Source organism: Trachurus trachurus, assembly GCF_905171665.1.
Source record: "Trachurus trachurus genome assembly, chromosome: 13".
Taxonomy (NCBI): domain Eukaryota; kingdom Metazoa; phylum Chordata; class Actinopteri; order Carangiformes; family Carangidae; genus Trachurus; species Trachurus trachurus.
The window spans coordinates 8,803,122-8,830,905 of record NC_139892.1 but is presented as its reverse complement, the minus strand read 5'-3'; the positions used below and the strand labels follow the sequence as shown (position 1 = coordinate 8,830,905).

Genomic DNA, 27,784 nt, shown 5'->3' with positions numbered 1-27,784 from the left:
TTGTAAACAGCAGTAGAACATAGGCTGGTTTCGCCAAAAACACCAGTTTTTGACCAAAACACTGAGAAAATAAGCTTTTTGTGGAAAGAAACGTGTCAAGCAGAACAGTGACTTTGACGTTGATATTTTTTGCTTTAGTGACACCTCACACATCTGAACAGTGTTCTCCTTCTATAAAACAACAAAAACAACACAGAGAAAGGACTTTTGATGGCAAAATAATAATTTATTTACAAATATCAGTAAAAATATTATAAAAAATAGCCTATATAAAAACTTTTTTGTACGTTTGTAGCTGTCACATGACCTCTGCCCCATGGTCGACCACTGCTTGATCCACGACCTGTAAATTATAGAAATATATATAATTACCATAAAAATACATCTCTTATAGTTGTAGTCAAGTGTGATGTGGAGTTTTTTTTTTTTAAGATTTCCGCCGGCGATCAAAGCGATCCGCCTTTCTAGCAGTAAAAGTTAGCTCGCTAGCAAGTTAGCTCGCTAGCAAGTTAGTTTATTTTATTTTTTTTACCATTGATGTATTATATTATTACCTTCATGTCTTTCTGGAGCGTGGGGACGAGTCTCTGCTGCTCCTGGTTGATCCGGACGGAACCGCTCATCTGACGAATCCGGGTCACCGAGCCGTCAGCTGCTGACTCTCTCACCGGCCGCTCGGCCCGGCTTGATCGCCGGTGTCCAGCGTCGGTGTCGGTCGTCGGTGTCTTTTTCAATGATCTCCGTCGTTTTCTCACGATCGCGACCCTCTTCCTCTCCGAACTACCGCGACACATACGGTACATTATGTGCCAACGTGCGGAACACATAGGCTCCGATAAGTTTCTTATATCTCTTGTCATCTCGCTTCTTCTCATAATCAATGCTGATCTCTCATCCAAAGAGGGCACTGCTGCCACCTACAGGACAGCTACACGTCTTTACACTAGTTTACAAGCCTGATATTGATGGACAAGCTCCACCAGACCATCCTCCAGCCCCTCCCGTTGAAAAACGCAATTGACGTCTATCGACGTCAATGGCAGTGAACGGTTGTAATTAGATTGACGTCTATAGACGTCAATGGCAGCCAATGAGTTAAACCAGATGGAGAAAACATCGACACTGACACTATAACAACTGGCATGAAACATTATCCACACACCTAAACAATACAGTCTGAAGAGTGTAGCTACTACAGAGCAGACTTGGCTGAAAATACATCACTAAAGGTTAGGTAAACCTCCTTAATATCGTCACATGTGGATTCCAGCGTGTTCCTTATAGAGAGCTCCTGTACAAAAGCAGTCGTTAAGTGATAAAGTAAGTGTAAGAGAGTAGAGCTGTCACCACTGATCACAGAGACTCTGCAGATCAAATTAAAATCTTTGTGTTTAACCAAAGTTTACAGTCATGAGTTATCAAACTGACGATTAATTACTTGATGTGTGGGTGAATGGGATGGATGGATGGATGGATGGATGGATGGATGGATGGATGCAGGGCTGGCCCTAGGATTTTGGTGGCCCTAAACAAGATTTTTGTTTGTGGCCCACTCTAAGCGCAAACAACAAATCACTGCTTAAAACTGAATACAGACATGTTTATCCCCTCTGAGGTTTGAGGCCATTTTCTCAACTTTTACATATTTTCTTAAATTTATCTTGTGTAACAATACTCAAGTGTTTTATGTCTAAATATTAGAACCTCCGCTCTAAGTAGCCTACACTGAGGCCAATTTGTCCTAGAACACTGTATAAAGAAATACATTTCTTTAACCCAAATGCTGGAAATTTGAGGTCTGCTTTTTGAAAAATTTCAAATCCCTTGTTGTTACGCCCCAGAACTTCGTTGGCCCAGAGGAGCATAACAATGGACCCAACAATGACCACAAACTAAACACAAAGACACTAAATTAACTAAAAGAGATTTAATACAAAACATAAAGGTACAAACAAGATAATCATAAGCTAACACAAACAAAAGCCATGATGGGAGGCAGACAAGCCCAGCAGTCCCCAGCACTGCCCCCGCTCTCTGGTGTCAGCTGCAGGGGTCTTAACTCAGTGGACCAGGTGAGCCTCGTTTCGCTGATGGGACCTGGGTGGAGCTGTGGGGGAACAAGGAGAAGGGAGGGAGAGACACACACACACACAAGGCCAAACCCCTATCAGCCGTAACCCCCCCCCTTATGACAATGAATAAATAGAATATCATACTGTCTATGCATTGACATTTCTAAACAAAAAGGACTACCGAACCTGGCCTCAACTAATAACACCAACAATACATTTATCAAAAGTAAACCCTGGGACTGCTGTCAGGACAAAACAAAGGGTCAAAGTGGATCCAACAAGATCAAAATACAAAAAGGCCAACCAACACACTGCCACTCGATTTAGAAGAGTGAGCAGCCAACAGTAGCCATGCAAGTGGGTGCCACTCCCACCAGAAAACAAAATGGCTACTACCATGAGGGAAACTACGAAACAAAGGTTAATTTACTCAAACACTGCAGGTGACCAAACACAAAATCGAGTACAGCCACAACCTAAAGGGCCACACAAGTTGCTATCTATCAACACACAAAGACCCGAACAAAGTGAACTGCCACTGCAACAACACAAAATGGCCACCAAGCAGTCTGCCATTAACCAACAAACACAGACCTTATAATTCACTAAGTCAACTCCATCACACAAAGATCCACTGATCTATGGAGTGACGTACACAAGGTCCAAACGAAGCCACAACTAAGCAACCAGTAACATACACAAGTGACTCAACCGAAAGTGGACTGCAACAGCACAACACAAGAAGTCACACAGTAGCCACTGCTACACAAAATGTTGCCAACTTGCACCTAAACTGCAACCGAACGACCCAACCAACGTACTGTGCAGGTACCACACAAAGTCACATCCCAAAAGTTACTGTTACTATTTTACACACAGAATCCAGACGAAACTAGAGGTAGAGTCAACCCACAAGAGATTGTGATATGCTGCTGTGCAACTCTGTAGAAGAGTAACGTTGTGGAGAGGCACCCTGTGATACGGTTAACCATCTAGTCTTCAGTGGCTTCCCAGGAGGCTTCTTTAAACGTTGAACTCTGCGAGTGAACAATGGACCAAGGCAAGGTCCACGGACACATTCACACACACAGCACAGCAACAGTTTTAATAACCAGTGCTGCTGGATCACAGTCTCATCTACTCCACAAGTGTCTCTATGCGCAAGATTCAGATCATAAATGTGTAAACCCAACTCGAAAAAATAAAAACATGAACAGAGCATGATGAATATAAAATATGACATTAAAAAGTCATAATTATGAGATGGAAAGTTAATTTCATTTTATTGAGATTAATTCAATCTCATTTCCTAAACGGGCTTGTGGCTGCCGATGACGGCGGACTTCACCGTGGTGCATTGTGGGATTTATACTTGGCCAAATACCGCTCGGATGCGGTCTTACCTTAAGTGTGGGTAAAGTGCAAATCAAGTGCGCTGCACTTTCGGTCGTTGGAAAAATGGGACACACTTGCACACTGACACTAAGCCCATGAACACGCACGCCAAGTGCCCAAGTGTGTAAGTGTGATCGAATGTGCATATTGGGACAGGCCCAGTCACACACACCACATACACACCTGCACACATCTACCAGATAACGACGGCAGTCGTAACACCCCACATCCCCAAGAGCTAGGCATTCACCCCTACGATGCCTAACTCTCAGAAACATCAGGGGTCCACACTTTCAGTCTTGAGAACGAACTGTTTTGGTGCTTGAAATAGGATATGAATACAGTAATAGATAGGAAAACAAGTCTAAAATGAAATTTTGTAAAATCGCTTTTTGAGCATAAATGTTGTCATTCTGCCATTCCATTTTCACCAAATGTCTCAAATGTGAGATAAAAGAAACTGACTTCACAAAAGCTTGTAGTGCACCCGTGCAGACCTCAGGATGTTTAAATGACTTGAATGAACCCCAGTACCTTTTCCGATCATGTGGCCCCACCTACAGCTGTGGCCCTAAACAACCGAATAGAGTGTTTATGCCAGCGGCCGGCCCTGGATGGATGGATGGATGGATGGATGGATGGATGGATGGATGGATGGATGGATGGATGGATGGATGGATGGATGTGTGGGTAGATAGATGGATGGATGGATGTGTGGGTAGATAGATGGATGGATGGATGGATGGATGGATGTGTGGGTGGATGGATGGATGTGGATGGAGGGATGTGTGGGTGGATGGATGGATGGATGGATGGATGGATGGATGTGTGGATGGAGGGATGGGTGGATGGATGGATGGATGGATGGATGGATGTGTGGATGGAGGGATGGGTGGGTGGATGGATGGATGGATGTGTGGGTGGATGGATGGATTGATGTGAGACCTCCAGCGTCTCCATCACCTGTCTTTTATTCCAGTGATGAATCTTTCACATTCTCTCAATATTTGAGTGAGAGGAACACAGACTGTGCAAAATCATATCGGTCCCTCTTCCATGGGAGACGTTTCAACATTTTGAAATCAAATAGTGAACCTCTCTTCTTGTATAGTATACAGTTAGTCAAATTAGTCACAGTGGAAAAAGCTACCAAATAAAACACAGTGACAGTTCATTCATAACACAGACTTGGAGTTTCACACACATCAGTTTTCTGGATGTGAAATGATGCAGAAAATGAAACCACTCTGCATCACCACATGTGTTTTGTTTCTACAGAGAGAGTGAGACCTGCTGGCTGACTCTGCACCGAGGACAGTACAACAGACCAGGCTGTAGGTGACAGTTGAGCGTGTCTTGTTTGAAGTGTGCAGTAGTGAAGCAGTAGTGAAGCACCTCTCCGGCATCCTGTCCCCTCTGGTGGGGAATACTCTACACCACATCCATAACTCCATAGATTTCACAAACAAGATCCAGAACCTGACGTTTGCACCAGATGAAACCATGGTCTTGTTCACCTGCATTCCCACCAATGAAGCAGTGGAGACGGTCAGAAAACGCCTACAAATGGACAGCTCTTTACACACCAGAACCAACTTTAGCCCAGACCAAATTTGAACCATTCTGCATCTCTGCCTTTCCACAACATATTTCAAATACAATGAAGTCTTCTACAGACAGAAACATGGGTTCTCCGTGTCTCCCATCGTGGCTAACCTCTACATTAGTAGGGGGGCCAACGTAGCCAGTATCATATAGCCGTCATTTTTTCTTGTTAATTTTTGGTGATTGTTATATCTTGATTCTTGGAGTTCCTAGCAAGACAAATAAAAGTGTCTCCATTTTTCTTCCTTTGGACTTAGTGGTAATAATTGTAGGTAAAATACAGATGTATTTTGGCCGAAAATCCTACCTTTCCTTATGGACATCTAAGGATATAATCCTGAAAATCCACAGAAGTACTACAAAATAATGCACAAAATAGATTCAATTTCATAAAATAATACTACTTATACCTATAATAATACTTCTGGGCTGATGACTGCTTCCTTTTCGCAAAATTATATGAATTGTGACATACTGATTTTATAAACCTAAAATGTTAAATCTGTACAAGGAAAATAATACTGGTTCATTATTATTCATCACTCATATGTTACAATACCCATTTATTTCCCATAGCCTATTTTTGAAATAACAAGAGTTGACAGGAATTATTTTCATTGCTTTTACCATTTCAAAACGGGCCATTTCTCATCTCATAGACTACACAGGTAGCCTAAGTTGCATACTGCCTGTACATTTTTTTCCACTACTAGTAGGGGGGCCAATGTAAAATGTAATTTTGGAATGTACATTTTTGGAGAGTGGTTGGAATGACTTCTTGGTGAAAATATGTCTCCATTTTTTCTGACTATTTTTTTTTAATACTTTTCTTTCAAAGTGTATATTTTGAACCTACTTACTACTTACTATTTTCATGAACAAAAATTAACACAAAGTCCTCTTTTTAGTTATGATTATATTTAATATTATTTGACAGATGCCATTACAAACAAACATTTTAATAAAGGACACAATAGCTATTGATCTTGCTGAAAAAAGAACAAAATTTGAAGTCAAGTCATATCATTTTTGACCTTTGCAAAATGTCAAAGTTATTAATATATTAAACAAACAAAAAAAACATGACACAATACAGTCTTCATGCTGTATACTCATCTTCATCAATACCCATCAGATGTCCTTGGCTGACATTTGCACAAACCTCTTCATCTGCTCCACACAGGGGCACATTTCGGTGCAGTTGAGATTTTGACACCTGCAAGAACAATGTGACGTGCAAAAGGTTTTCTTGCAGCCACATTTGATGATGGTGGCTGGGGCTGGGGGATCCTGTGTTGTGACTGGCACCAGTTTACCTCCCTCTGCCTCCCATCCATATCCCCCCCCCCCCCCTAATTAGTTGTTTCTCAAACTTTATGTTGTAAATCAGAATCAATGTTTACAGTTTGATGTGAGTGCACACAAGGGTTTTAGAGATTATTTTGCAGACTCCACTTTGGAGGCCATGAGCAGAAAACCAGTGCCCCCTGGTGGTGAATGTAGATGTGAGGCTGTGTGTGGGACTGAACGAATGAAGACTTTATTTGCAACATATGAAAATAACACAATAAAAGAAGAGTAAAAAAAACAAATCAAATAGTTCAGACAAGTGTTACAACAAATAAACCAAATCCAAAAAGAAAAGTGTGTGAATGTGTGAAAAGGAGCAGGAATTAGTTCCCAGGTCACCAATTAATCATCTGTTAAATTTGCTTTATTCATCAACTGCTCAAAATGTTTTGAGCCTACACATCCATAAAGAGCTTCTTTGCCTATGTTCATTTATAAAACAATAAATGATGTAATAAGGCAATGAATCAATAAAGTCAGAGAACAGCAGGTGACTGTCAGAGCCCTTCTTCCTCCCTGTACTTCATCAGCAACATGTTGCTCTTTGAATTGACTCATGCTTGGACATTGCTTTAGCTCTGCACTCAATCCGTTCCACAGCTTCACTCCATCCATACGGACACATCGATGTGTACGGACCCTTAGATTTTTACGTAACATTTACATTTTTACATGTATTTATTTTGTGCATGTTTTAGACTTGCAGCTTATTTTGTCGTCTATTATCACACCAAGAAACTTGTTTTAGTGAACTCTGAGTCAACACCGTCTGCCTGTATCTGTACTTGACTATTACATCATGTTAGTTATATTTAGGCTTAATGATCATTTGATCCCATATACTGTTCCAGTTTATTGATCAATATGTGATGATTCAGTGTGTTTAAAGCCTTTTGTGAGATCAGTGAATACTCCAGTTGGATACTGTTTGTGGTACAGTGACCAACATTGTCTATCCCCATGTAGTGCTACAACTTCAGTCCTCGGTGGTTCTAAGTAGAATAATTAAAAAGGAAATTACATCACGTGTAAATTTTTCTTGCTTCATATATTATAGAAAAATACATTCTTTTTCCAGGTTCAAATTTGACAAGGACAAATTTGATGACTGTGATTGGATTTGTAAACATAAGAAATGTGCACTGGAAGTTTGTGGGGAGTATAAAGCTACTTATGTAGTATTATGTACCTTTATAGTATTTAAGTGGAAGTTGCAAAGAAAACTAAAACCAATCATTTACAATCAATTGGAGGAAATTATTTTAAACACTTAAAAAAAGAAAAAGAAAAAGGAGGTTTAACATTTGGCTAAGCAGCGGCGTCCTGACATCAACATCACACGACGACTCTGATCTCCGTTACTCTGCGTTCAAACTGTCCGGAGAGTCCTGGCGGCGCTGGAGGAACCGGACCAGGACGCCGACGTGGTCGCCGAGACGGAGAAACTCAGAGGTTTTTTTTTTTTTTTTGTATATTTTTCGGCTTTTTGCCTTTATTTGATAGTGATGACAGTAGAGATAGACAGGAAATGGGGAGGCAGAGAGAGGGGGAATGACATGCAGGAAAGGTCTGCCCGACGCGGGATTCGAACCGGGGACGCCTGCGGTGAGGACTGTAGCCTCTACACGGGGCGGCCGCTCTACACACTGCGCCACGCACCGCCCCGAGAAACTCAGAGGTTTGATGGCATCTCTGCAGTTCCCTGACGTCTGGACGGCGCCCGAGGTGGAGGTGAAGGTGGCGGCGATCATCATCAGTCACCGTCTGGACGACTATCAAGATGTTGCTGCGTTATTCGGACGGACAGTGAGACAAGAGTCAGAGACAGTTTGCTCTGGCGGTGTCTGCAGGACGTGATCCAGAACAAATCGCTGTAGGCCGGCGAGAAGGAGCAGCTCCTCCAGTTCCTGAGTCTCCTGATGATGCCCGACGCCCAGGAGAAGGAGGAGGAGAATTAAATAATCATCTAACATTATGAGACGGAGTGGTTTTGGAGGTAAATGCAGACTGAACTGTCTGTTCAACAGTGAGAAGGTTTGTGTGAATCAGGTGACTCTGATTCACTCAACACAGAGACACTGAGGACTCAGAACAGAGAGTAAACCCGGGATACAGAGGTTGAGTGAAGGTGGTGTTGAAGGTGTAGAGGTGGATCAGTGAGTCAGAGGAGACTCTGTAGAAGGACAGAGAGCCAGCAGGACAGTCCACATACACTGCTACTCTGTTAGAGGCAGAGGAGATGGAGGAGGAGGAGGAGATGGAGGAGGAGGAGGAGAAGGAGGAGGAGAAGGAGGAGGAGGAGGAGGAGGAGGAGGAGGAGGAGAAGGAGGAGGAGGAGGAGGAGATACATGTCTCTCTGTTGTGGTGCCAGACACTGTAACCACCATCAGAGCAGTTCAGACTCCAGGACTGATCGTTCCCTCCAAACCAACAGTCTCCACTGCCTCCTTTCCTGCTGATTCCTCTGTAACTCACTGATATATTAACGTCTCCTCTCCACTTGACCTCCCAGTAGCAGCGACCAGTCAGACCAGTTGAACACAGCAGCTGAGACCACCGGTCAAATCTGTCTGGATGATCAGGATATGACTGATGCCTCTCCACATGTGTCGCCTTCCTGTTGTTGTCAGACAGTTTGATCTTTGTGTTCACTGTGTTTGTGTCGATTGTGAGTCGACAAGAATCTGATGGAGAGAACAAGACACAGCTGCAGTTATTGATCATGTGATCAGTTATTGACAGTTTGATGAAGACTCATGACGTCAGTGATGTGACAGTGTGAAGATGGTTGAATGTGCTGCTCAAAGTAAAAACACACTTACACTTCCTCGGACCTGGTGTCAAGAACTGGACTCCAGCAGGCTCCACCCTGAAAGGAGGAGGGGGGTCAGAGCAGCACGTTCTCTGTCAGCATGCACACATGGACATTACATGGCTCTCACACACACTTTGGTTTATCACTGTGTTCACATGGAGGTTGGTATGTATGGATGAACACTGAGCACAGAGAAGAAGGAGCTGGAGTCTTTATCTAGTGATGATACAGAGCAGGAGGAGACGAGGAGGAAACACTTCGCACATTTACATGTTTCTTATATGTACATTGATGTGCGCTGTCCCAGTCAAATAAACAAATAAAGTAAAAAGTAAAGCCACTCAGAATTAATTGCGTTAATTTTTCTAACGCGCTAATTTGCAGTGTAATTAATTAATCTAATTAACGCGTTAAACTGACAGCCCTAGTTTCTATTAGAGCTCCTTTATCCACTCACTGCTCGCAGCAAAATAAAAACAGAGTTAAAATTCATTTTTTCCGAACAACTTTTTCATGTTGTGGGCATGGTGTTGAGGCTACAGTCCTCACTGCAGGCTGCCCCGGTTCGAATCCCACATCAAACAAGAGATGTGCGACCAGGCAGACCGGTTAACATGGGCGCCGATCTGAAACTGCCTCCACTCCAGGGCGCTGCGCTTTGGTTCCTCACCTGGCCTAATTGGTTTGCTGGGATGTGCTTGACCATTTTCTTTTAAATTTCATTTATGAAACGCACTTCACCAATAAAAATGTGAATTTCAAATCTTCTCTTCTAAGTGTATTAAATTGATTAGTCATGCAATACAATTTTGTAACGTCCTAGAATTTGAATTCTTTATTTGGGTACCTTTAGCAGATATAAGATTAAAATGAGATTAATTAGATTAATTAATTACAAATTTTTATAATTAATTAGATTAATTTTTTTAATCGCCTGACAGCCCTAATAGAAACCATCTGATCACAGTGACAGGACGGATCAGGATCTCATGATCAATGACTCTGTTCTTCTCTGCTCTTCACAAAGGTCAGCTGCAACACACTGACTCACTGTGATCAGTCACATCATGTGGAATAAAGCAGCCGTCCTCAGGACCAGCCCTGAGCTCCATCAAACCTGTCCACACATTTTTACTGGACTTGAAGTCAGAGTCCAGAGGAAGCAGAGAAACTGTAGAGCAGAGAGAACCAGGCTCAGCTCAGAGCACATGGACTCAGACAGGAAGTGAAGCTCCAGCTGCCGGAGACTTTCTTTAAGGAGCCACTTTGTGGCTTCATCTGATCTGGAGTCAGACGTGTTTGAGCAGCACACACACAGTCTGAAAACAGCTGTTTGATCACACACACATTCAGCCACAAACACTGATTATTACACTGTTCACTACACTCACTTTCTTCTGATTGACAGCTCCAGGCCTCTGGACAGTGAGGACATCTGGATGTCACACTTGTGATTTACTGTCTCCTCAACACAACAACAGAGCTCATCAGGACAAGATCAGGATCTCAGAGAGTCTGAGCTGATTATTGATCAATATCTGACCAGACAGAGATATGATGGTGCCGCCTGATTTCTGTCACTTATTTCCTCCTTGGTTGGAGACGCTGGGAGACGCTGGGAGACGAATGTATTTGAGCAGTGGACATGGTTTGATTCTTGTTGCTGTGTTGTTATTAGTGTGTCCACACTCAACAGGTGTCTACAGTCTCTGGGACTGTTCAGGTCAAACAATCTGTTGGTTCAGGAGCAGTTCAACCAGCTGCAGCTGAAATGTTTCCTGATACACTCTGAAATAAAGACTGATCCAAACATCTGGAGAGACTCAGAGCACAGCTGCTGACAGCTGGTTTTATTATTATTATTGTGACTGATGAAAGCTGCACAGCTCATGTTTGAATCACTCTGAGATTTTGGCTTCAGTATAAACTGTGTTGGGACGAGTCAGACTGCGACAGAGGACGTCAGTGGAGTGGGCGGAGCTTCACTGTGGCCTAGACCACCTCTGGATATGGTCTGAGTGATGAGATCTGATGTCATCAATGCATCGATCACCTGAGACAGATGTTAATTCCAGGTGTGAACGGGGTCATAGAAAATGTTCCAGCTCCTCCTCCTCTATCACACAGTGTGTGTGGCTGCAGCAGCCTCTCCATACCTGAGAGAGTCCAGTCTCCAGTCTGGATCCTCCAGTCCAGCAGACAGCAGCTTCACTCCTGAGGCTCCTGGATGATTGTAGCTCAGGTCCAGCTCTCTCAGATGGGAGGGGTTGGAGCTCAGAGCTGAGGCCAGAGAAGCACAGCCTTCCTCTGTGATCAGACATCCTGACAGACTGAACACACACAACAACACACAGGAACCCTCTGTCAACACCTGCTGCTGTGTTCAAGTGTCATCAGATGGATGGATCCTCACCTGAGAGTCTCCAGTCTACAGTGTGGACTCTCCAGTCCACCAGACAGCAGCTTCACTCCTGAGTCCTGCAGATTGTTGTTACTCATGTCCAGGTGTCTCAGACTAGAGGACTGGGAGCTGAGGACTGAGGACAGAGCTTCACAGCTTCTCTTTGAGAGGTTACAGCTGCTCAGTCTGAAGAGATGATCATGAGGAATTAAAGAGAATAGAAGAGTTGAAAACACGTAACTGTCTTTCTATAATAATGAATAAATCCAACTATCTCAGGCTTAGAGATACTTTATTGATCCCAAGGGAAATTCAAGTATCTAGTAGTGCAGACATACAAATAATATAAGTGCATAAAAAAGCAATACTACACAGAGATAAGAAAAACACACTATATACAGTACGTCTATAAAATCTTTGTACATCCATATCTACACTTACAGAGCTTTGTTGGAGGCTTTGACCACTGGCAGCAGCGTCAGAAGAGCCTCCTCTGAAGCAGAGTATTTCTTCAGGTCAAACACATTCAGATGTTCTTCTGATGAAAGTAAGATGAAGACCAGAGCCGACCATTGAGCAGGAGACAGTTTATCTGTGGAGAGACGTCCTGATCTCAGGGACTGTTGGATCTCCTCCACTAGAGAACGATCATTCAGTTCATTCAGACAGTGGAACAGGTTGATGCTTTTCTCTGCAGAGGGAGTCTCTTCAATCTTCTTCTTGATGTAATGGACTGTTTTCTGATTGGACCGAGAGTCACTTCCTGTCTGAGTCATCAGACCTCGTAGGAGAGTCTGATTGGTCTCCAGTGAAAGACCCAGGAGGAAGCGGAGGAACAAGTCCAGGTGACCATTTGCACTCTGTAAGGCCTTGTCCACAGCGCTCTGATAGAAATGTGTTGATTTGTCTCCAAACACTTGAGACTGCCTTGATGTTGTTTGTTGTCGTGACATCAGGTTGAGTCCAGATTCGATGAAGGTCAGATGGACATGAAGAGCAGCCAGAAACTCCTGAACACTCAGATGGACGAAGCAGAACACCTTGTCCTGGTACAGGCCTCTCTCCTCTTTAAAGATCTGTGTGAACACTCCTGAGTACACTGAGGCTGCTCTGATATCGATGCCACACTCTGTCAGGTCTGATTCATAGAAGATCAGGTTTCCTTTCTGCAGCTGCTCAAAAGCCAGTTTTCCCAGAGACTCAATCATCTTCCTGCTCTCTGGACTCCAATGTGGATCTGTCTCAGCTCCTCCGTCATACTTGACCTTCTTCACTTTGGACTGAACCACCAGGAAGTGGATGTACATCTCAGTCAGGGTCTTGGGCAGCTCTCCTCCCTCTCTGGTCTTCAACAGCTCATCCAGAACTGTAGCAGTGATCCAGCAGAAGACTGGGATGTGGCACATGATGTGGAGGCTTCGTGATGTCTTGATGTGGGAGATGATCTTTCTGGCCTGCTCCTTATCTCTGAACCTCTTCTTGAAGTACTCCTCCTTCTGTGGGTCAGTGAACCCTCTGACCTCTGTCACCATGTCAACACACTCAGGAGGGATCTGATTGGCTGCTGCAGGTCGTGTGGTTATCCAGAGGCGAGCAGAGGGAAGCAGCTTCCCCCTGATGAGGTTGGTCAGCAGCACGTTGACTGAGGTGGACTCTGTCACATCAGTCAGGATCTCAGTGTTGTGGAAGTCCAGAGGAAGTCGACACTCGTCCAGACCGTCAAAGATGAAGACGACCTGGAACTGATCAAACCTGCAGATCCCTGCTTCTTTGGTTTCAGTGAAGAAGTGATGAACAAGTTCTACCAAGCTGAACTGTTTCTCTTTCAGCACATTCAGCTCTCTGAAAGTGAAGGGAAATGTGAAGTGTATGTCCTGGTTGTCTTTGTCTTCAGCCCAATCCAGAGTGAACTTCTGTGTTAAGACTGTTTTCCCAATGCCAGCCACTCCCTTTGTCATCACTGTTCTGATTGGTCGGTCTCTTCCAGGTGGGGCTTTAAAGATGTCTTCTTGTCTGATGGTTGTTTCTGGTCTGTCTGGTTTCCTGGACGCTGTCTCAATCTGTCTGACCTCATGTTCATCATTGACCTCTCCAGCCCCTCCCTCTGTGATGTAGAGCTCTGTGTAGATCTGGTTCAGAAGGGTTGGGTTTCCTGCTTTAGAGATCCCCTCAAACACACACTGGAACTTCTTCTTCAGGGCAGATTTGAGTTTACGTCCACAAACTGGAGCAGCATGTCCTGAATGAAAACACATGATCAATAAGAAAATATAACATTTTAATTCCTCTAAATAAAGACTATATGAACACGTTTTCCTCCATATGTTGATGCCAGTGAACGTCTCATTTGTCCATCATATTGAATCTTTAAAGAAATCATCTTACTGCTCTGCAGACACTCAGCCAGCTCCTCCTGCTTCATCCTCCTCAGGAAGTTCACTGTGATCTTCACTAATGCCTCTCTGGTGCTCCACCTCTGCTCTTCATCCTCACCGTCCAACACCTCCTCATCCTCCCTGTGACTCCCTGAGCATTCTGGGTAATCTGGACTCAGAAGCTTGTGTATCTTCTTCAACTCCTTCTTGACAAAAGTGACCATGTTCTCCTCCAGCAGCTGGAACAGAAACTCTATGAGTGACAGCATCAAACTAAAACCATGGAGCCAAACATCAGATCCATGTTGGACAGACTGACAATCCACTGGTGTCAGAGTGCAGCATGGAGATGATTGTGGACACCACAGATGTAACAGCAGCTGTTGGACATGTCCTCACCATAAATATGGAGTCCAACTGTGTTTGATGCTGCTGGGCAGACTGACCACTGGGAACCTCTGAGCTCTCCTGGTCCACTCTGTGGAGGAATCAGTGTCAAGTGAACATCAGTACAGAGAAATAATACAAGATGGACTTTATATGTCCCATGAGGACGTGTATGTACGTAAGTATGTATGTGTATATGTATCATGTATGTATCTGTATGCTTGTATATTAAAAAAAATGATAGGGACAGAGCACATGAGTTTTAAATCTACTGATCATTCTTTTGGTAAAATTAGTTGATTTGTTGTTTAAAATGGCACAGGCCTACATATTGTATTCATGTATAGTATTCATGCAATTGTGCTTTTTGGTTTTCTATGTCAGTTTTGATTGATTGTGCTCCCTATTTCTCAACATTTCCACACCCTTTTCACTATATTTCAATGAAAACTCAATATAAAATTCACAACTTATGTGTGAATAATTTTACATTTTCAAATGAATAATCTGCAAAGGTAGTATCAAGTTACAAATGTGAATGTGACAAATGTGCTCAGATTTTATAGAGAATCATTGAAAAAGCTTTGAAATTTAGGTTTGTCTTACATCTGATCAGCTGATCCACGTCCTACTTTAAAGTCAGCGCCTAAGCCCTTTGAGTAGTCGCTCTTTAAAGACAGACAGCTGGGTCCAGGAGAGTCTGGTCTCTGCTGCTGGATCCTGAAACATCAACACAACTGATAAATCTAAATGCTGGATAAAAAGCATGATGAAAAATATCTTATTAATAAACACAACAACTGACTTTTAGAGAGAAAAGTCTTTCTGACTGTTTTAAATTCTGACTTTTGACCTCTAGTCTGGCTCTGACGTCCCCCACACTCAATAAAAAAAAATCACAACTTACTGTATGTGTGAATAATTTTACATTTTCATAAGAATCATCTGCAAAGGTACTATCGAGTTACAAATGTGAATGATTTCCTTTTCTCAAATTGTTAAACAATCAAGCTGTTCTCTCTCCTCATTGGATAAAGGTTGTAGGATACAAGGAAAGTTTTCTCCTCGGCTTACAGCAGAGCAGAGTGACTGACAGACCCGTGTTTCGGACCAAACACTCTATATAAGTGATTGCTGTCTGAAGATATAACTATTTAAGACTTATATTAACACAAATATTCCGCTTACTTCTGCTTTAAATTGTTAAACAATCATCAAGTGCTGCACATCTTCAGAAAAAGGACAGTCTGAGCAAACTATTTAATAGTTCATATCCTAAATAAACAACAAGCCTTGATTTGTTCCTTTTTCCTGTAAAGAAAAGCTGTAAACTATAACAATGATGATTTCACCTCAGTAAATGTCATTTATCTGTGTGTTTTGTTCTATAGATGAGTTGAAGTTTCAGTCTTTATCTGAGTTTTGCTCGTTCTCTTTTTCAGTATTTATGGACGTTTGTTCGTCTGCTCCTGTAAAAGGCTGCTGCTTCAGCTCCTGTAACTGATGTGCTCCTCTGTCTCTGCTCTCTGTGTCTGACATCACTCTGAACTCAGAAACCACTAATCAGCCCCTCGTCCTGTTGCACACCTCAAAGCTGCCACCAGGAGGCGACTTGATGCAGCCAACATCACCATATTCTTTCTACCAGGTGGAAACAAGACCATGAACATTTAGTGCAAATGAAAGGATGATTTCAACCAAGTGGTTTCTTTCTGTTATAATTAGATGGTTCTGACATATTTCCTGTTGCTACTGGGCTGCACTGTGAGCATCACTGAATATTAACATGTGGATGTTCAGGCAGGGACTCTTTACTGCAGCTGGACAATGTGTGTCTGCTCAGATTTTATAGAGAATCATTGAAATTTGACTCCACAGGAAGAATGTTAAAAAGCTTTGAAATTTAGTTTTGTCTTACATCTGATCAGCTGATCCATGTCCTCCTTTAAAGTCAGCGCCTAAGCCCTTTGAGTAGTCGCTCTTTAAAGACAGACAGCTGGGTCCAGGAGAGTCTGGTCTCTGCTGCTGGATCCTGAAACATCAACACAACTGATAAATCTAAATGCTGGATAAAAAAGCATGATGAAAAATATCTTATTAATAAACACAACAACTGACTTTTAGATAGAAAAGTCTTTCTGACTGTTTTAAATTCTGACTTTTGACCTCTGGTCTGGCTCTGACGTTCCCCACACTCAATAAAAAATTCACAACTTATGTGTGAATAATTTTACATTTTCATAAGAATCATCTGCAAAGGTACTATCAAGTTACAAATGTGAATGATTTCCTTTTCTTAAATTGTTAAACAATCATCAAGTGCTGCACATCTTCAGAAAAAGGACAGTCTGAGCAAACTATTTAATAGTTCATAACCTAAATAAACAACAAGCCTTGAGTATTGCTCGTTCTCTCTCTCAGTATTTATGGACGTTTGTTCGTCTGCTCCTGTAAAAAGCTGCTGCTGAGATTCTGCTTCAGCTCCTGTAACTGATGTGATGCTCTGTGTCTGACATCACTCTGAACTCACTAGAAACCACTAATCAGCCCCTCGTCCTGTTGCACACCTCAAAGCACATTGTTTTTATATCTTAATTGTGTTGTTATTCTGCATGGTTTCTGTATTTTAACTGTCTTGTTATTCTGCATTGTTTCTGCATTTTAATTATGTCGCTATTTTAATATAAGCGTCCTTGAGCACCTGTAAAAGCGCGTTATAAATTAAATGTATTATTATTATTATTATTATTATTAAAGCTGCCACCAGGAGGCGACTTGATGCAGGCAACATCACCATGTTCCTTCTACCAGGTGGAAACAAGACCACGAACGTTTAGTGCAAATGAAAGGATGATTTTAACCCAGTGGTTTCTTCCTGTTTTAAGTAGATGGGGCTGACATATTTCCTGTTGCTACTGAGCTGCACTGTGTGCACAATGTGTGTCTGAGTTATAGCTCAGATTTTATAGAGAATCGTTGAAATTTGACTCCACAGGCAGAATGTTAAAAAGCTTTGAAATTTAGTTTTGTCTTACAACTGATCAGCTGATCCATGTCCTCCTTTAAAGTCAGCGCCTAAACCCTTTGAGTAGTTGCTCTTTAAAGACAGACAGCTGGGTCCAGGAGAGTCTGGTCTCTGCTGCTGGATCCTGAAACAACAACACAACTGATAAATCTGCATGCTGGATAAAATGAAATATATCTTAATAATAAACACAACAACTGACTTTTAGAGAGAAAAGTCTTTCTGACTGTTTTAAATTCTGACCTTTGACCTCTGGTCTGGCTCTGACGTTCCCCACACTCAATAAAAAATTCACAACTTATGTGTGAATAATTTTGGAAGACTGTGAACAGCTACCTTAAGTATGGTAGCCCAAGTGGAAGTCATTTTCTTTTTTTGTTTTTTGTATTTATATTTTATGTTTCTACATGTTTTTTTGGGTTTCAAAGGTTTCTCGAGGATGTACTAAATACTTTCTATATAAATAAGTCACTTAGGTTTACAGGATATATGTTGAATGAACTTGGTAGACTTAAAATACATGGATTTGGTAGATGTCCAACATATGAACTTGGTAGGCTTGAGGTACAAATAGTGGAAAACAGAATGTTATGTGTCCCTGTATGAATATTAATTTAATTTCATTTAATGTGAATGGACTGAACAAGCCAATTAAGAGGAGTAAAGTGCTTGCAGACATTGTATTCATGCAAGAAACACGTCTGTCCAAAATGGAACATGAGAAATTAGCTAAACTGTTCAAAGCTCAAGTCTTTCACTCATCTTACCACACAGCTAGAAGAGGTGTCACAATAATGATAAGGAACCATGTTCCTCTTGAGGTAGAGAATACAATATGTGATAAAGAGGGCAGATATGTTTTTGTGGTAGGGAAAATCGATGGAGAATATATTACACTATTAAACATATATAACCCCCCCGAAGAAGGGACAGGTTTAATTGAGAAAATTATTGATTTAATTACAGTGCAAAGTAAAGGGATAATTGTAGTAGGGGGAGACTTTAATTTACTTATGAATGAAAAGATGGACTCACAAAGTAGTAGAAAACACAAGGCGCAAAAAGACGCTCATTTGATGAGGAAATTTTCCAAAGACATGGGATTAATTGATGTATGGCGAACTTTAAATCCAACCCAAAGGGACTATACCTATTATTCCCCATCTACAGGAAACTACTCAAGGCTTGACTATTTTTTTATGTTCTCTAAAGACCTACCACTAGTTAAAAATATAAAAATTGGACATATACATCTTTCAGATCATGCCCCCTTACAGATGACAATAAAGAGTAGCATGGAGAAAAGTCCTGGTATCTGGAGGTTTAATAATTCTCTTATTTTGGAAAAGGAATTTAAAACAAAGATAAGAAGTGTGCTACAAGAATATATTAGACACAATGATACAGAGGATGTAAATCCATTAATATTATGGGAAGCAGCAAAAGTTGTCTTACGGGGGGAAATAATAGCATACGCCTCATTTAGAAAGAAACACAAAGAAAAGGAAAGGGTTTCACTTGAGAAGAAAATTGAGGAGTTAGAAAGAATACACAAAGCCTCTGGGGAAACATCAGTTTTGGAGAAACTTAAAGAAGCCAAAGGGGCAATGAATGATTTTTTAAATATGGAGATAGAAAAATCATTGTCCTTTCTGAGACAAAGGACATATGATGGAGGTCCCAGATCAGCCAAAGTGTTAGCCTATAAACTTAAAAAACAGCAAAAGAGAGTATCAGTAATGCAACTTAATTGCAAAAATACAAAAACAGTAATTAGAGGTCGAAATGAGATAGGGAATCAATTTGCAAAATATTATCAAGAATTGTATGATGCTGCCCAAAATCCGGTACATACAACAAATCTAAATAATTTTTTTCAGAAACTGAATTTACCTAAAGTGACCGAAGAACAGAATTCTACACTTGTAAAACCAATAACAGAGGAGGAAATTTATAATCATATTAAAAAATTTAAACTATATAAGTCACCTGGGAGTGACGGTTATACAAATGAGTTTTATAAAGAATTTCAGATGGAACTTGTCCCTCTGTTGTGCAAAGCATATAACTGGGCACTCGATAAAGAAAAATGGGCAACAACATGGAATTCTGCTATTATAACCGTGTTGCATAAGACAGGGAAAAATCCGGCAGAATGCTCATCTTATAGGCCAATTAGTCTATTAAATACAGACCATAAACTTCTATCTTCAATTCTAGCTACAAGATTAACACAAATTATTCCTCATCTTATAAATCCAGATCAGACTGGGTTCATCAGTCAAAGGCAGCTTGTCGATAACGTGAGGCGAACATTAAACCTCATCGAGATCGCACAGAAAAAGAATTTACATGTGGCATTAGTTACCTTAGACGCCGAAAAGGCTTTTGATAAGGTTCTATGGCCATATCTTTTTGAAACACTAAATAAGTTTGGTATACACAACATGTTTATAAGATGGTTGAAAGCTATGTACAAAGAGCCAAATGCCAGAGTTAAGGTTAATGGGGTTATTTCTAACTGGTTTAATATCCTTAAAGGTACGAGACAGGGAGATCCCTTATCCCCATTGATTTTTGCATTATGTATAGAACCACTGGCAGAACGCATTAGATTAGAGCAGAAAATAAAAGGTATAGCGATAGGAGGAGTTGTCCATAAATTGTCAATGTACGCAGACGATATAATAGTCTATCTGTCAGATCCTGAACAGTCAATGGAAGTATTGATGAATGTAATTGGGGAATTTGGAGCCATCTCGGGCTATGTATTGAATGTTAATAAATCAGAAGTAATGACCATGGGTGGCATAATTAGCAAGGAACTCAAACATAAGTATGCATTTCATTGGGAGGTGGAAAGGATAAAATATTTAGGGATTAATATAACAAAGAACCTTGATAATCTGTTTGCAAAGAATTTTGATGAATTAATAAACCAAATTAAGCAAGACCTAAACAGATGGTCTGTAATCCCATTCTCCTTATGGGAAAGAGTAAAAATTATACAGATGAATATTCTGCCAAGATTTTTGTTTCTTTTTAAAGCACTACCCATATATATTGTCTCTAGCATTTTCAAACAGTGGGATTCTATTATAAGGAAGTTTATATGGAATGGCAGGAAACCAAGAATTAAAATGAATTATCTCAAATTGTCAAAAGAAATGGGGGGCTTAGACCTTCCAAATCTGCAAGCTTATTACCAAGCAGCGCAAATTAGAAATGTCAAAATTTGGATGGGAGAATCTTCACTTACAAAATGGAGAGAGATGGAAATAAACTGTGGAGGTATACCATTAACAGTCCTCCCCTTTTCTAAATACAAAAAATCCTATGTTGATAATGTAGACAATAGGTGGGTAGTAGCTACACTCAAGGTTTGGAGGGAAGTCTGCCACAACTTAAAAATAAACGAGGATGTAATTTTTTTGAAAGAAATGGGGAGTGATCCAGACTTCTCTCCCAACAAAATGGACCAAACATTCAATATATGGGCATCCAAAGGTTTATGTAAATTTGGACAAATGTTTGGGGATAAAGAAATGAAATCCTTTGAACAGCTATCGGGGCAATATGGTTTACCAAAATCTCATTTATTTCGATTCTTCCAAGTGAGAAGTTATCTTTTTGATGCTGTGAAAAAGAAATCTATTCATGAAATAAATCCCCTCATAAAATGTATGCTTAAAATGTATGACTGTGGTACTGAAATAAAACTGTTAACAAAACTAGTCAAAATAATACAAGCTGAATATCAAGATAAACAAATGGATTACAATGTAAAAACCAAAACAGGCAAAATGCAGGCAAGTAACAAACAGGTGAAAATGATCTCTTTGATATCACGTGCTGCAAATACTCAATACAATACAATGGAGGAGTTTTGAGGGCACATTTCATGGCTGTAATATGAGAACTAGTTCAATGCTTTTGATTTCAAAAGGCAGCATGTGTGTCCCAGCCTGGTTCATCACTCTTTAATGTCCCTTAGAAACACTGTTTGCAGCAGGCTGTTTGTATATAGTCTACAGTGTTTGCAGTTGCATTGAGCTCAGAAATCACTGTTAAAGGGGATTTATTTTTTCTCAGTTTAATGAAAGCTTCTCAACAGGAAGAAATAAACTGCTCAGATAAAAAAAAAAAAAAAAATGTGTGAATAATTTTACATTTTCATAAGAATCATCTGCAAAGGTACTATCAAGTTACAAATGTGAATGATTTCCTTTTCTTAAATTGTTAAACAATCATCAAGTGCTGCACATCTTCAGAAAAAGGACAGTCTGAGCAAAAATAGTTCATAACCTAAATAAACAACAAGCCTTGATTTCTTCCTTTTTCCTGTAGAGAAAAGCTGTAAACCATAACAATGGTGATTTCACCTCAGTAAATGTCATTTATCTGTGTGTTTTGTTCTATAGATGAGCTGAAGTTTCTATCTTTACCTGAGTTTTGCTCGTTCTCTCTCTCAGTATTTATGGACGTTTGTTCGTCTGCTCCTGTAAAAAGCTGCTGCTGAGATTCTGCTTCAGCTCCTGTAACTGATGTGATGCTCTGTGTCTGACATCACTCTGAACTCACTAGAAACCACTAATCAGCCCCTCGTCCTGTTGCACACCTCAAAGCACATTGTTTTTATATCTTAATTGTGTTGTTATTCTGCATTGTTTCTGTATTTTAACTGTCTTGTTATTCTGCATTGTTTCTGCATTTTAATTATGTCGCTATTTTAATATAAGCGTCCTTGAGCACCTGTAAAAGCGCGTTATAAATTAAATGTATTATTATTATTATTATTAAAGCTGCCACCAGGAGGCGACTTGATGCAGCCAACATCACCATGTTCCTTCTACCAGGTGGAAACAAGACCACGAACGTTTAGTGCAAATGAAAGGATGATTTTAACCCAGTGGTTTCTTCCTGTTTTAAGGGGCTGACATATTTCCTGTTGCTACTGAGCTGCACTGTGTGCACAATGTGTGTCTGAGTTATAGCTCAGATTTTATAGAGAATCGTTGAAATTTGACTCAACAGGCAGAATGTTAAAAAGCTTTGAAATGTAGTTTTGTCTTACAACTGATCAGCTGATCCATGTCCTCCTTTAAAGTCAGCGCCTAAACCCTTTGAGTAGTTGCTCTTTAAAGACAGACAGCTGGGTCCAGGAGAGTCTGGTCTCTGCTGCTGGATCCTGAAACAACAACACAACTGATAAATCTGCATGCTGGATAAAATGAAATATATCTTAATAATAAACACAACAACTGACTTTTAGAGAGAAAAGTCTTTCTGACTGTTTTAAATTCTGACCTTTGACCTCTGGTCTGGCTCTGACGTCCCCCACACAGAGCGGTTTTAGAGGGAGGGGCTCCCTCCTCTCTGTCCTCACACTGATCCATGCTGCTGAGGTCACATCCACATCAGCTCACACACACTTTGTAGCTTCACCTGCAGAGGAAACACACATCATTCTGCTACAGCTGATTATTCAACACACAACAACTGGGCCTCAATTTATTTCACCTCACAGCTCCACTAACACAACATTCAGTCATTTCACTCACACTGGAAATTCAATGATAGAAAAAGACTCTACAGCTGCCACTGACGCTTATTGTCTCTGTCAATTCATTCATTGCCTGCTGCTCAAGTTCCTCTCAGTCTGAGGCCACGTCTTCAAATGTCTCATTTTGTCACAGCAACAATCACAGAGGCAAAAATACTCAGTTTACAGTCAAATCAAACTGAGAAATCAAGGAAATCTTTTTGATGCTGAACACTTTAACAGGCAAGTTAACAGAGTTGTGATACCATATCTGATGCGTGACTCAATTGACGCCCTATAAAACAACACGATTTCTTTGTTAACAGCCTGAGAGACTACGTAAAAAGTGCAGACGCTGATTTATTTTTGAGCATACATGCTCTACCTGATCTGTCCATCCGAGATGAGAATCATAGTACAGTCCTAAATATTTGAATGTGCTCACTTGTTCAACGTCCTCCTGGTTAATGAGCACAGGGCTGTGGTCGCCTACTGACCTGGGGTCGAAGAACAATAAGTTGTGTTCCTCACACCATTTAAAAATATCAGCTAATTCTGATCTGTAGATTGATATGTCTGAATCCCGGGTCAGTAGACTTAACAGGGCTGTGTCATCAGAGTATTTTATGATGTAATTACTAGGGCTGTCAGAGTTAACGCGTTAATCGCGATGCGATTAATTAAAAAAATTAACGCGATTAAATTTTTTAATCGCGGCCCATTTTGTCCTCTGTCTGCTGGACTGGAGGACTGGAGTGTGGGACCTCCAGTCCAGTAGGTGGCGGTAAGGCACCTTCAAGTTGGTTGCTACACAAATATACACAGTCTAACATATATCCACAGCTCCATCCATTGATTTTTTGACGGCTTTGTTGTAAACAAATGCACGTGGCCAGGCAGAGGTGTAGCAAAGTAACGGGCAATTTCCACTGGATGCAATTTGTTTCAATTCTGTGTGAGTTTCATGCATCATGTGTTATGATTAGGTACTAGGCCTACTAGGTCTGGTCTAAAAGTTGTTTGTCTAGAGATTATAACACTTTGGAGTGTTGAAAGTCCAAAGCGCCATATATAATATTTTTAATAGAGATTAATCGCGAGTTAACTATGGAAAAAATGCGATTAATCGCGATTAGAAAAATTAATCGTTTGACAGCCCTAGTAATTACATGAATGCTGGCTTCGACAATTATTTACAATGTAAATAGAAAAGCAGAACTTACACATCCTTGTTGGGCCCCTGTGTTTATTTCCAATGTGTTACAGAGGGTTGAATTTCTGCTTGATTGAACAACTGTTGCAGCTCTAAAAGAATCTTCAACAAAATATTGATGATTTTTTTCCCCAGTTACAGTGGGTACTAGTTTCATTTGGACGATTTCACGCGAGATTCACGCGAGAGTCACGGGAGACTCACGCGGATTTTTTGTGGAGGAGTAATTGTGTTTTCACCAGAAGCTGCAATGTGCCCAAACAACCGCCAGGTGGCATCTGTGAGCAGCAGGACGCCTCTATAAGACAGCAGCACGGAGCAGTGAGGATATCCTGAAATAACATCCCCTCGATATCCTGAAATAACATCCCCTCGATAGAAATATGCTACAAAGTTGATAGGTTTCATCCATGTTTTGACAGAAAACACAAACAGCCAGTGATAATGAGACCGGTGACACCGTCAGCCAGCCGGCCTGTACTGCGAAGGAGATCAACTCAGCTTCATGCTCTGTGCGAGTTCACATCGAAGGAGGTGTGTGTGTGTTTTATTGAAAGCGAGGCTGGGTGTGTGTATGAAAATCGCCTTGGACCACGGAACGCATCTTATTTCCAAGTACAGTATAAGGAAATAAAAGTAGCGAAGCTCCGGACAGAGTTGCGGTGATTGTATCCACTTTATGATAGGCATTATGAAAACACATATATATTCCAGATCAAATCCGTTGGATTATCAAGGTGATTATCCATACGAGAGGTAGGCTGCCGGTTCTCACGGCCCGGACTTCTGCCAATGGTTTTTTTTTTTTTGGAGGGTGTGTGTCAGCGGCGCCGGATTCATTTTAGAGGTGGGGGGGTCATGGAGTTTGGGTTGTTACGGGGCACAGATTTACATACTCACTGTCAGTGCAATAGTCATATTGTAGCGTGCGTAATAACAGCATAATACGTAATCCCCCCCCATGCCAGCGTTTCCCAGACCATCATGCCTACCGTAACTTCTCAAAAAAAAAAGAAGCTGTGCTGGTCTGGCTGCATGTTTGAGCAAATAAAATGTTGTGAATACACCTCTTAAAGCCCGTTTGAGCAGTTTCTATAAACTGCTAGGTTCTCAAAGACCCGACCCGGTCCGATCCAGGTGTTGAAGCCTGGACCTGATGCAGCCGGACTCACGAGCAGTCTCTCGGCTGGACCACGGCAAAAAAAAAAAAAAAAAAGATAAATAAAAGAACCCCGTGGTCCGACCTGACCCAATTTTTAATCAGAATTTTAATAATAGAAACACCATTTGTGAATTTGAGATCTCTAAAATATTAGTAATATTACTTTTACTATGCATTTAGTTTTTCTGTAGGTAAATTAATCATCATGGATCAAGCAGAAAATCAGCCTTTGCAAAAGCCGAAGTAACAGTTTATGAGCACTCAGGTCTGTGGCGCATCAGTCTGCAGCGGCTACTTTTCACCTCTTATTCTTGTCATTCATGTTTTAATAATAGGAACAATGCTTAAGGACAACGCCTGCTGACGTTTGGACTTTATGTAGCTAAATAACTTTGTCTCAGTCCGTGACTGTGCTCGCTTCATGTAGACCACACAGACCACTCGTCCAGCTGTGGTCACATGAGTTATTAGGCTACAATGTTTCCATTTTGTTGTTTTCGCGCGTCTCTTCTTTTTCTCACAAGTTATGGTTTTTACTGGCAAAACGAGCCAGTTAGAAATGAATAAAGGAAAAGAAAAAATAATATCCAGGAGACTTTTGTCCCGTCCTCAGGACGTGAGTGAGGGAGGATCAGCTGGTAGAGATGTCTGTCACTGTCAGCTGCACATCTGTCAGCAGGTCCGCTTGACCGCTCCACACTTCACAAACTTTAGGAATAAGCTAGATGTTGATTCTGTAAACAGACAGTGACATGCTGGAAATAAGCAGACACCATAGGCCTACTCGCCCTCGTTAATATTGATTATTGAATTACGTAACGTCATAAATCTCTCGCCGCTGTAGTCCGGTTCATCACCTGTCTCTGTGGGTGTGTAGGCTACGTCATCTCCAGGTGAAACAACTGTAACAACTGTAAAACAACTGGAATTGATAATAACTAAAGGCATATCACCAAAGCTGAAAGGCTATTAACACGTCCTAATCAGGTTAATTCATTTTTTCCTCGCATTTTTCAAAGTAAACTTCACTTGCTCACCGGCAGAGCAGAAGTTGCACTTTATGAGATGGTGCACTTGGTCCACAGTGTTTGTTGATGAAGCCTGAGAAGGTGACGAAGGTGAAGGTGACACTGATCGGACAATAATAAGCGGAGGGAGGACGACGGAAGCTGCAGAAGCTCTGCTCAGCTGTGCATTCACGTGGGCACCATATGGCCGGAGAGACTTGAATTGAGACTATTTACTGGGCTGCACTACAGGCAGAGCATTATATTTGATTTAAAATGAAAGATTATTCTATGTTTTACTGGTTTATTTCATTTGATGTGGGTGGGACCGGGGGAATTATTGAAACCGGGATAGCTTGTTGCAACTTTAGAAAATATAAGGGGAAATTACAAACATGGACCAAAACGGCTCAGTACGCACAAAAATCCAAAAGAAACGAAAAAGAACTAAACATCATGAAGTGGTCTCAATCTGTGTTTTATTTTATTTTATTAGGCTACATGAAACACAACGAAATTTCTTCTCTTTTTCCCATCGGCTTCTGTGTACATTTTTGTCCTCCGGCTTATGAAACTTATGAACTGAGAAGTGTGAGGAACCGGTTTTTCTGTTCAAAGCAAACAGCTGTGTGAAGTAGCCTACTGTGGGGGGCAGGACTTTTGTCTGACAATGTACTTGAGTGAAGTATCCACAAACACACCCATTGGTCAGAGATAAAGAGGATGCTAATGTGTTACAGTGTCCAGCTGTCGTCACAGCAAATATTACAAGCACATGATGCAGGTGCTAATGTGTCGCTAATGTGTTATAGACAGTTATAGACCCTTGTGTGGTCACAACAATTATTACAAGCACACCTATTGGTCAGAGATAATGGAGGTGCTAATATGTCGCTAATGTGTTATAGACGGTTATAGACCATTGTGTCCAGCTGTGGTCACAGCAATTATTACAAGCACACCTATTCGGTCAGAGATAATGGAGGTGCTAATATGTCTATTAAGCTCATTACTTTCAATAGAGCGAACATGGTTCGTTTGGAGCATTTGTTTTAAAAAAAGTAGTATTTTCTTCTTCTGGTTTTCATCTATTGATATTAGGTAGGCCTTCTGTTATGATGTCAGATGTTATGCTACATTTTAACACAAATATTTCTGATTTTAAAAAGAAATTAATATTATTCAATCTAGTTTTAGAGGCTGCATTTTTTTGATGAATAATGAATGATTTTGATGAAGTTATTACGTTACATCACGTTAATAAGATGTGTGGTATTGTTTCAGACTTCCCAAAAATATATATCTGTAGCCTTACTTTCTTCAAAACGTTTTATTTAAAAAAATTAAAAAAACATGTCACAGTACAGTAGACTACTGTATGCTATTTACAGCAAAATGAGTCCCTTGGATGACTTTCTCGGGGTGCGGAGACACT

At 40.9% G+C, this 27,784-nt stretch overlaps 1 protein-coding gene across 3 annotated transcripts in view; it reads right to left on the bottom strand.

Moving 5' to 3' along the window:
• Positions 1 to 8,462: 8,462 nt before the first annotated feature.
• The window catches only part of LOC310996441 (uncharacterized protein), a 54,146-nt gene continuing 34,824 nt past the window's right edge, over positions 8,463 to 27,784 (bottom strand). Inside the window, exons 1-12 of one of the 3 annotated variants that reach the window (XM_083985842.1) lie at positions 22,733 to 22,880; positions 22,500 to 22,613; positions 17,436 to 17,549; positions 16,319 to 16,432; positions 15,007 to 15,120; positions 14,413 to 14,491; positions 14,024 to 14,252; positions 12,080 to 13,877; positions 11,651 to 11,824; positions 11,394 to 11,567; positions 9,245 to 9,291; positions 8,463 to 9,106 (exon numbers count right to left, since the gene is read on the bottom strand). In XM_083985842.1, coding sequence (XP_083841968.1) covers positions 8,487 to 9,106; positions 9,245 to 9,291; positions 11,394 to 11,567; positions 11,651 to 11,824; positions 12,080 to 13,877; positions 14,024 to 14,252; positions 14,413 to 14,491; positions 15,007 to 15,120; positions 16,319 to 16,432; positions 17,436 to 17,549; positions 22,500 to 22,613; positions 22,733 to 22,821 — 3,666 coding nt within the window. In that variant the 5' untranslated portion in view covers positions 22,822 to 22,880 and the 3' untranslated portion in view covers positions 8,463 to 8,486. Of the gene's footprint in view, positions 9,107 to 9,238; positions 9,292 to 11,393; positions 11,568 to 11,650; positions 11,825 to 12,079; positions 13,878 to 14,023; positions 14,253 to 14,412; positions 14,492 to 15,006; positions 15,121 to 16,318; positions 16,433 to 17,435; positions 17,550 to 22,499; positions 22,614 to 22,732; positions 22,881 to 27,784 lie in introns of those variants that run through there. The other 2 variants (XM_083985840.1, XM_083985841.1) reach the window with 2 other exon arrangements.